We start from the raw sequence: 10639 nt of genomic DNA, 5'->3' as shown, positions 1-10639 counted from the left end.
TCCAGAAAATTTTGAACAAAATAGACACCATTTCCTGCATTCTGGTGTATTTTACCAGGTTGTTTAACATTCTTTTACCTACATAAATTAACACTTGATTTAATAATTATTTCAGAGATTCTTCATTAAACTAGTTCAATCATCCTGTTTTTAAACTCACTGCTATATCTGAGATAAGGTTAATTATTGTGACACAATTTATCATATCCAATGACCTTAGGGGTGCTTTTTACTTTTATATTGTTTATTGATTTATTTTTAATTTTAACACGTCATTGTGCCAAATAATGATGACCCTCAACTGCATGTTTAAAACTAACATTAATAACTTTACCCAATGAACAGGTGCCATATTAATAACCACCAACAGTGAATTTAGAGATGTGTTTAACTTTTTCTGATTTAGTCTACTCATAACCAAAAGGGACAGGGCATCATGCAGCTTCAGAACATAAAATGACAAAAAATAATAATAATTTGTCACTATTAGTCAGATTGCATAGATACATGTTCTGTATATAAAGAAAACTATCACTTCCTCCAGTGATAGAGCTTGGTGATGTTTCAAACTCTTAAATACTGCCACCAACTGTTCAGGAGGATTATTACGCCCCTAAAGGTTGTTTCGCTGTGGAAGGGGTGTGTACAGCAGGGTGGCCAGAGATGTCTGTGGTGGCCATGGCCACCCCTGGCTCCGACCCTGGTAGCATATATTTGCACATTGTTTGTAAAGCATAATAAAAGTGAACGATTGGACAATAGAAAACATAATTTAAAAGTCATGTCTTTAAAAAAAAGGGGAGGGGGGGTAAYTTAAGCACTTGACATTGGTGTGTTAGATTGTAACGAGGCCTTCATAAGAGGGGTCTCAGATCACATCGCGACTCTTGAGCCACACTTCTCAGTCAGCTGGAAAAAGTCACAGATCACAGCTCCGTTCTGCCGACACAAAGAAGCAATTTAGTTTTTCCAAGTGAAGTGGACTCTGTTTATTATTCTCTAATGTAAGCTGTCTGTGTTACTGTGCATACACTGGATCCTGAGAACAKCTTGTGTGTGTGTTCAAGTGATGCACGAACGAATTATCTTTCATTACTGTCAAATTACAGTTAACAGGCCTGCTGCAAAGAAACTCACACGGAGATAACTCAATTTTATATCACGTTTTACTGAATCACAACCAATCTCTTCCAGTAGAAATGCAGTGAAATACGACTTTTCTTGAGTTTTTCAGGTTTCATTTCGAGATGTTTAAAAGAAAGTTTCTTTTTGTTGATAGTTATCCCACTGCAATATTTACCTTTTGTGTCGGTCATAAAAAAAAAACTACTGAAAGGGTCTCTTGGACACTTACTGGTCTTCAGTTTTATTTTAGGCTGGAGCAAACACAGAAGCTTGTATTGCAGTGAACACACAAAAGTGTTGTGAGGTAAAGAGGTGACAGCTTTGTGTTTATTTTGTTTGACATGAACGCAACACCTATAAATATGTAATTACCTGAATTGTGTTGATTTTTCTTGTTAGTTTAACTTTTGGGGGCTGCTTTAAGATCAAACGCTCTCCTGGATGTTTTACACGTAATCTCTGAAWCATTTGGTAAGGTTTTATTTTGGTTTTGATTGTTTGTTTGAGTTCTTAAACTGCAGATGGGTAAAAAACACTCTCATTCTCTTTAGCAAATGTGGCMAATCCACAATAAGCCTTATGCTTCACATGTTTCCTTTTCACACTCCAGTTTGAGGCTGTCTGGTTCCTTCGAGTCTAATGTTTTCAGCTCACAGCCATCAGTCCTGAGCTCCTTCTCCARTCTGTCACAGTCTTTGTCTGTTTCTGATTTGGTGAGTGTCCCGTCTGTGTTTGTATCACATCCCAGGTGGTGTTGTTTCCTCTCAGCAGGTCTCCCGGTGAGGCCGTTTCTGGCCAGACTCCTCCGGACGGTGGACGGGTCCACCAGAGTCCCCCGGGTCACCGCCAGCTCGGAGGTGATGTCGCTGCTGGACATCTTCTGGTTCCGCAGGGAGGTGATGTGCTGCTCGTCGGCTCCGCTCAGCTTCCGCGGCCGCCCGCTGCGTTTACGGTCCTCCACCTGGCCCGTTTTTTTGTGTTTCTGCAGGAGAGCTTGCACGGCGCCTCTGGAAATGCCCGTCTGTTTGGAGATCTTTGCCTGGGAGAGACCCTGCTGCCGGAGGCTCACCACTTTGAGTCGCGTTTCTAAGCTCACCCGAGCCATGATGCCTCGGGATGAACGTTGGCAGACCTTCAGAAAACCCTCTCACCTTGTCGCCGCTGAAGAGATGCGAACCATTGCAGCGGGCGGAAGAGCTTCAAGACTCACAACAAAGCAGGCCGACAGTCAAACCCCGAGTGGAAGAAGAAAAAATATTAATAATTACATTGGTTTTGAAAGAAAAAAATACTGGGTGTAGTTATCGCTGTCATTTGCGTTAGAATATAATGCTGACCCAGACAAAATAATAGACAAGCAAAATCGACTTTTTCAGAAAGCAGTACTTCTTCTTCTTCTTCGGCAGTTTATTAACAGGTAGTAAACAACTCTATGTAACTTTACCGCCACCTACTGGTGGTGATATGTTACTGCTATAAATTAAGAGACAAACTGGCTGAAAAAAAAAACGTCTTTTGAGCTTTTTTTCTCATTAAGTTTTTTTTTTATAATTTGTTAATATATTCTTTTTTTCTTTTCTTTTAAATGAAATGATGTAGTTGTTATTTAACTGACTGAGTCTCCATCATGCTCTTTCATCTAGAAACCTGCAGCCTTTGCTGAGGAAGACAGTTGCTCGGATCCAGGATGGGCCTCTGCTTGTTTTTCCATGTTAAATTAAACATTCAGGGTTCAAACAGAGCCTCTGGTCTGATTCTCTAGTGTTTAACTGTGTTTCACACACAAAGTGGATAAACCTGACAGCTCTCCCAACACGTGTGTTCCCCTAAAACCACATTATTAAAACGAGGCTGAGCTTTAGAACTGCCCTCCCTGAATATGTTTAATCTTCACATCTGCAGCCAAGTCACCATGTGCCTTCATTGTGTTGTTTGCTTTTATATTTGTGTATAATGGGATTAAGGTGCGTTAATGTCCCGCACATGGACCGAGCTTCTTTTGTATGCAGGTGCAGTGAGGACCTGATGCATCTGTGTGGAAGAAGAGACATCATATTGTAATTAATTGTTTTGAACGCGAGGACCCCTTTGAAAAAAGCAGTTCTTGTTCTGGTTTGAGAAGATGCATCATGAGACATTTTACCAGCACAGCTTGTTGTCAGAACCACTCAGCTTGTTTTATGGCTCCGATGTTACCTTTCTTTCTTCTTCAGCTGAAGATGATTGAATATTCAGTCTTCCCAGGATTATTCTGGAATCATTCCACAATTTTAGCTTGTTTTTCTCAGAACAGTTTACCTCTATCTTTTGCTTCTGAGAGATTTGGCCTCTCTAAAAGGCTCTTTTTATGCCCCGTCTTCTTACTGACCTGTTGAAAATTAGCCTAATTAGTTGCCAAATGCAGCTCCAGCTGGTTTTTATTCGTACCGTTTAACTTTACAGCTTTTTATTGCCTCTGTCCCAACATTTTTGAGGTGTGTTGCCGTCATCAAACTCAGAATTACCCTACTCCCACCACCCCAACACACACACCCAAAAAACATAGAATCAAGTCTCAAACGGTTCACTTTCTTATTTTAAATATTTGATATGTTTACTATGATTCACTGGGAATAAAATGAGTTTATGAGATTTGCAAATCATTGCATTCCTTTGTTACCAGCTTCAACTTTTTCTGAACTGGGGTCATACAGTGTCTATTTTAAATAATTTTATATTTTTGTTCAGTGTTATTTCACAGGATGGTTATCTGCCTCTATCTTATCTGTTCTCATTGTCGGTGACAGATAATGTCTGAGCTATGGGTAAAAAAAACAAACATTGCATTTAAGATGAAACAGTGTTCTGTTGTAACACAAAGTCTGAGGTGTAGCACACCTGTTTGTAGGACTGTGCAAAGTTTTTTTTATTCTACTTGAGGACCTAACTGTTGTGCAAAAGCCACTTGTAAGATTTTTTTTCCCCAAAGAGCAAGGCGTTCAGGTCTTAGAAAGTTATTCTTTGGACTTTGACTATTTTTAAATTCATTTTCCGCCCAGTCCTTGCATCTGATCATGGTAGCACACAGAGGTGGAGCCAGACATTTTTCTCAGGGGTGGCCAGACGACCCCGCTACTCACATAGAGGTGGCCAAGAACATTACATATTTTTTTTATTTGAAAGTTTCTGCAGATCTTTGTGTTTTTGTCATTTCCTTATGTCCTCATACAGGCGGAGACTATTTTATAAACATAGGTGCAGAACCATTTTTTAAAAAAGGTGGGTGGGTGGGGGACTGTTGGGGGGNCTTTTAAATCAAAACAACAGACTTCAATCCGTGTCCAATTCAGATTAAGAAATGCATTTCTTTTTGACAAAACGTTTGATATTGAGACCCAGACTTGTTCCAAGAGTCCAAGAAAATAACTTTTCCCGACAACACATTTTTATTTGCCAAAGAAGACTCCAAACAGCTCAGGTGTAAAAAACAAAATCTTCTGGACACGCAGATCTCTGGGGTTTTCATCCACTGTTTTCCTGCAGTCACTTTAACTCCGAGACATTTTTAAAGCTCATATGTATTGTGCTGACGAGCGTCGCCTCGTTCTGCATCAGATCCTTGCCATCGCAAAGCCGGCGGCGGCACAAGAGGAGAGTCACCAGCTTGTTTGGAAACTGACTGCTGAACAGAAGATAAATGCAGGGATTGGCGCAACTGTTCAGGCTGGCCAGCAACATCAGAATAGTGAAAGTTGCAGCTGGAATAAGAGAAGGAGTGTTAGCCATCATCACAGTAAGAAAAGGAGGCTTTTTTGWTTTTTTACGCACCGGCATTGTGCGCTTTTACGCACCGACCTTGGTGCGTAAAAGCGCACCTTTTGCTTGTGCGTAAAGTCTAATATTCATGAAACATTTTTAAATTCTATGGCACAGCACGTCTCTTGAAACACGCAGTAACTCACTTTCCTTTGGCGCGTGCGCGTCCCAGGCGGACCACAGCTGCACAGTGAAGAACGGAGCCCAGCAGAGTATATAAGTCACCACAATGACCACAGTCATCTTCAGCGTCTTCACCCTGGCCTTGGACATGCCAGTCACTTCGCTGGCTCTGGGTGGCGGTGGGACCCCCACGCTGCACAGCTTGTGCGTCTTTTTGTGCAGGTTGGTCTGGATGGCCCTGCAGATGCGCACTTGGCAAACAACAACTGTGGTGACGGGCAGGATGAAGATGACCAGCGTGGTCCAAGTGATGTAAGCCTGCAGCCCCCACGGCTGGATGAACTCAGCCCAGCAGTCAAAGACGCCCGGCACGACCTCCACCTGAGAGAAAATGAAAGCCTGCGGCAGGCTGCCCAGCAGGGAGACCCCCCACGCCACGCACACGGGGAGGTTCAGTCTCGTGCGCGTCCGCTGGAACGTCACCATGGGTTTGCAGACGGCTTGGTATCTGTCCACCGTCATCACCACGATCATGTAGGTGGATGAGAACATGCCCAGCACCTGCAGGTACTTCACGAGGCGGCACACCAAGTCGGGTCCGACGAATCTGTCCGTGATATCCCACATGAGCTGAGGGCACACCTGGAAAAAAGCCACCACCAGGTCCGCCACGCACAAGTGAAAGACGAACACGCGCATCCTGGACATTTGTTTGCGCTGCCTCCAGAGGACCAGCAGCAGGGTGGTATTGAGGATGGCGGCGGTCACGAAGATGACGCCGAGCAGCGCGATCTCCACCCGGGCCAGACCCTCGTTTCTGGGCAAATCCTCCGCATCCGCGAAGTCACTGACATTCAACAGCAGGCGCATTATCCACAAGTTACAAAATACAAAAAAAAAAAAAAAAAAAAAAAAAAAAAAAAAAAAACTCGCGGGAGAGCACAGAGGGTCTAAATCCTTTTGAAAGTCAACATTTTTCCCATAAAGAGAAATTTAAAAATATGTGTGATGTGGCTAAATATTTATCCCGCAGTTGTCTGGATTACAGATCAAAGTAAAGACTTTTTAAACTTAGAAATATTAGATTATTTTTCAGATTGCCTCACGGAGAAGCAATTTGTTGCTCTCAGTTCTAAGTTTCTGCTGTGCCCCACAGTTTTTATCTGACTCTGAAAGGTGGGCGGAGCTCACTCCATCAAGTAATCTGATTACTTTCTCACAGGGCGAACGAGTCCACGAGCTTCAGGATAAAGAAATAAAAGCTGATTAAAAAGATAATTGAAACTAAATGCAGGTGAAAACTTCAGTCTTTTATTTTTTACATCAGAAAGCTTTTTTGTGTTGTCAAAGAAGCACTCTGGTTGTCTAAACTTATTTTAAAGAAGTTTAAAACCACATGCTTACGTTACATTTAGCTTGCAGCTTTAAAAATGTCAATTTTTAAGTGGTAAGTTCATGGGAAAAAACAAATTAATTTCGCGTTTATTGCGTTTATTCTTTTCCTGCGGCTTCACGAACCGTATGTTTTGCGTTCATAGCGACGTCATATTTATGGACCAATCACCGCATGCCTCTACCGGAAGTCACCTGGAATGTAGATTTAAGAGTCGTAAGAAAGGTATCTTTGATCATAAATGTAGTAGTTTAAAGTTTAAACTAATTAACGTAACGGACGGATGTATTGATGTTGATGTCATTATTTTAAAGACTCGCTGAGGCTCACAGCTGGCATCACGGAACAGGGAAGAGGTTTGCTAGCAGGTTAGTTAGCCACTGAGCTAAGTTAGCTCAGCTAACTTTTCTGCAGTGAAGGTTTGTTAGTTAGCACAGATGTCTGAAGAAAAGGCGTCTCTTCCGCTGGTTCGCTCTCTGAACAGTGATATTCCAGTCAGTGCTCTGTTTTGTAACCGCAGCACTCGTGTTGTGCGGCCAGTTTGGATAAATTATCGCGGTATGCCTCAACCTTACCCAGATYTACAGCCAGGCTCAGCACGAAGAATGAACACCTTTGTAGGTAAGAAACTAACACAAGAAAACACGAAGTTACCAAGAATTTAAAATGCTATTTGAAGTTTGATATATGTAATTAGCTTTTATATATGACTTCTGATATTCAGAGTGTAAACCAGGGAATTTAGGAAGAGGTGGCTAGTAAAAAAATATTATCATAAATTTAAACACTGCATCTTATACTAACAAGGGTAATCCTGTGTTGGTACTGCTGTGGAGTCGTCTTTATTTTTGGCTTTAAGTGAAGCTGAAACTGTCATCTGTAGTGTCAAGACTTTAATATAAAATGTGAATGCACACTTTTTTCTCCCCAGGTCACCTATGGATGTTCAGAGATGCGGCTACAGACGAGCCTTTGAGGGTGAACAACAAAGAGCTGTTTGTTCCCAAACCAACAGACACACAAGGCGTGATGCTCAATATTACTTTACCAGGTAAAGATGAATCAAATTACATAAAATGATTTGTATTCGTGTACATATCTGGTTCAATTTATAGTTGGCAAAGTTCACTGAAGCCATGCATTTGTGTTGTTTTTAGTGACTGTTGTTGATCAAAGTGCAATTACTAGAAGGAAGTTACATAAAAGTTAAGTGTCCATCAGGGTTGCATCACTATTCATATTTATTTGGCTTTTAAATACTATAAATTCTACCACAAGTTTATGAAAGACTTTGAGCTTATTGTGATCAGTCCTGGTGCTCTAAATGCCACAGAATTGCACTTAAAAAAAGTTTTATTTTGAACAAACTCCAGCGTCAGCTCCTTTATTTCACTTTCAACTGTGTAAGTTGATCAGTGTCAAAGTACTGAACAACTGAAATAACACAAAATGAGTTAAATCTGTGAGAATATTTAATCGTTTCAAAACTCCAAATTTTGTGTTGTAAATATTTTTTATTATATTGTAAATAAATGGATCCTATTTTTATGTTGTAAAAAATGGGATCAAAGCTTGTATCTCCAGTCATGTTAGTGATGTCTTATAAATATTTGTTTGATTTTACATAGTTGACAGTCTTAAGACTCGAGCCCTGTATGTTGTCCGGCGGCTGGTTCGACCTGAGGACTACAGGAAGCTGGAAATCATACACACTCTCTACGAGGAGCTGGAAGATCAGCCCAGCTGTTTGAAAGACCTCCGGCGCGTGAACCAGCAAGTAGAGCAGCATCTGCTGGAAAGGATCGAAGCCAGGGATGAGTGAAGAGTCAAACCGGATGTGTGTTCGTTATAGTGGGGCAAGGACACTGAATTTCTTACTCATAAACAGCAAAGACTTCTAAAACGATGCATAATATTGGAGATGTTTGTCTTTGTCACTGTTCTTCATTTTTTGTAAAGAAGACACTTTAATTGTTCCATTCAGTCAGCAGCTTTAGCAAACATCTTCCTTACCAGAAAGAAAAAGTTATTTTGAGAGTTTGTGCCCAGTTTAATGTCACAAAACAGATAAAGAATGTACAATTTTAAATTCTGAGTTAAGTACAGCAGCTGTAGAGCGCTACATGCTACAGCTGGGATTTATCTCACCATCCTATATGAGAAAATGTTTCTTTTGGTTTGGGGACAAAAAATAATAAAAATTATTTTAAAAAGAGGCTGTGAAACACTGTGACAAAAGAGCTGAAGCATTTACTGTTGCCCAGTTAATATATTTATTTACTTGTGTTCATTTGTTACCTACACAATTTACACAGTGATGCTGTATGAAATGCTTCCTTCACTTATTTTGTATGATAAATAAACAACATATATTTCCAGTGTATTATTGTACTTTACTTCTTTTGGAAATATTATGTTGCTTGTATAACCACTAAAGTTTTTTAAAGTAGCACACTACTTGCTCTGATAGCAGAAAATATAAGTACAACACATGGTTATTTGTTTAATGATTAACAAATCTGTTCTTATGATTTCTAATGTGATGTCAAGCTTGACGGTGCTACATTGTTCAAAGCCAAATATCTGAATAAAATGGGTAAAAAAAATTCAGTGTAATACCATCAAATCTTTGCTTGCTGAATAACTTGTAAATTAACACTGACACCAAGGTGCTGTACAAGCTCACAGACTAAAGGATGGCCTGTCATTGTCMTTTATGGCTGGCTCCAGTTTGTGCAACAGGAGCGCTGCTGCCAGACTTGTTGCCAAGCAACCGAGCAACACAAACACATCTTTTGAGTGTTTGAGGCGAGACGAGCGGAGAGCTGTATTATCAGCAACATGCAGTTAGGAGGAATGAAGAAAAAAAAACTGGGACTTGGGTGGTTTCAGGAGAGAGCTGCATGTCCCTGAACAGCCACTGCTGTGCCACACGGTGCTCTTTATTTGTTTTGCAGCATTAACCATTCTGTTTCTTTCCTATTAGCAAGACACTAAAGTCACCTGGTCATGTTCCTCTCACCTGCAGACAGAACACGAGATAAATGAAAACCATGGTAAGGGTTGAATTGCAGATTTGTGCCAATATTGTCAGTTGTTTCTTCTAGAAGTTCCAGATTATTTCTCATCCCATTCGGGGTCTTGCTCAAAGCATCACGTTGTATAAAGTACTACAAAGTGATACTTGAGTAAAAGTACAAGTATCTTACCAAAAATTTACTTTGGTAAAAGGTAAAGTCTCCTTTAGGAATAATACTTGAGCAAAGGTCTTAAAGTATATGATATTTTTTGTACTTAAGTATTAAAAGTAAAAGTATTGATTTAAAATGAGCAGTTAGATTTTCAGTAATAATATTTTAAGAGGTGACCTCCCCAAAAAAAAAAAGCAGAAATGACTATATTATTAAAATAATTTACGTTAAATTTAGGACACTAGATGTTTCAATTTATATACGTATATCAAGGCTGCCCAAACATTTCTCCAAAATGAAAATCTATCTGAGGGCTGCGGGCAAATGCAGTAATATAATTCATGAAATACAATAACTTCTTAAGTACAGTTATTTTATTTTAATGATTATGTCCTGCTGGATGGTTTTGTGCACAAACTAATAACGTATCAGAATTTAAATATTTATAATTCTCATTCACCAGAGTTAAATTCACTCTATCTAGGAGGCACAATTTACTGTATATGGATAATTATTTTTTATAATAAGCTGGAATGAAATCAAGCAAAAATTAAATAAAAGTGACAACTTTCTACTTCTTGCCTTTTTTAAATGTTAGGAGTAGAAAGTACAGATAATTGTGTGAAAATGTAAGAAGCAGAAGTAAAACGAAGGCTGAAAAATAATTACTCAGGTATAGATACCCCAAAATTCTACTTAACTACAGTAACAAAGTATTTGTACTCAGTTACTTTACAACTCTGCATGTTTGACAGTTTTAGTTTAGCCTTGGGAGATGACTAGAAAGCACTTTGTATATAAAAAGACAAATGTGGCTCTAATTTGGTTATATCGTGTGCCTTAGTGCAGAGGTTCCCAAACATTTTATCTTCTGACCCACAAAATATCCATGGCAAAAACTTGTGACCCCAAATATTACTGGTCTGAGCACACGAACTCTGATAATAACCCTAAAAACACAGTTTTTTTTTGACAATCTAAACGGCTTGTACACACATAGAAATACTTGTTT

General features: G+C 39.7%; 2 protein-coding genes across 3 annotated transcripts; one reads left to right on the top strand and one right to left on the bottom strand.

Annotated features, from left to right (window-relative positions):
• Positions 1 to 4411: 4411 nt before the first annotated feature.
• On the bottom strand, positions 4412 to 5948 carry LOC106518019 (vasopressin V2 receptor; the record flags this gene model as incomplete). Its single annotated transcript, XM_014009090.1, is given in 2 exon segments — positions 4412 to 4862; positions 5067 to 5948. Coding segments are annotated over 2 exon segments (1062 nt in total). The 5' UTR covers positions 5914 to 5948.
• Positions 5949 to 6601: 653 nt separating this feature from the next.
• Positions 6602 to 8819, top strand: vhl (von Hippel-Lindau tumor suppressor). Of its 2 annotated transcripts, XM_014009092.1 has the most exons (4): positions 6646 to 6661; positions 6751 to 7057; positions 7368 to 7487; positions 8065 to 8819. In XM_014009092.1, the coding sequence occupies exons 2-4, from the start codon at positions 6874 to 6876 to the stop codon at positions 8256 to 8258; spliced, it is 498 nt and encodes a 165-aa protein (XP_013864546.1). In that variant the 5' UTR covers positions 6646 to 6661; positions 6751 to 6873; the 3' UTR covers positions 8259 to 8819. The 2 variants fall into 2 exon arrangements, with proteins under 2 accessions (XP_013864545.1, XP_013864546.1); XM_014009091.1 differs by having other exon boundaries at positions 6602 to 7057.
• Positions 8820 to 10639: the final 1820 nt, after the last annotated feature.

Source organism: Austrofundulus limnaeus, unplaced genomic scaffold, assembly GCF_001266775.1.
Source record: "Austrofundulus limnaeus strain Quisiro unplaced genomic scaffold, Austrofundulus_limnaeus-1.0 Scaffold55, whole genome shotgun sequence".
Taxonomy (NCBI): Eukaryota; Metazoa; Chordata; class Actinopteri; order Cyprinodontiformes; family Rivulidae; genus Austrofundulus; species Austrofundulus limnaeus.
The sequence above is the reverse complement of the archived record's forward strand: the minus strand, read 5'-3'. Positions and strand labels throughout refer to the sequence as shown.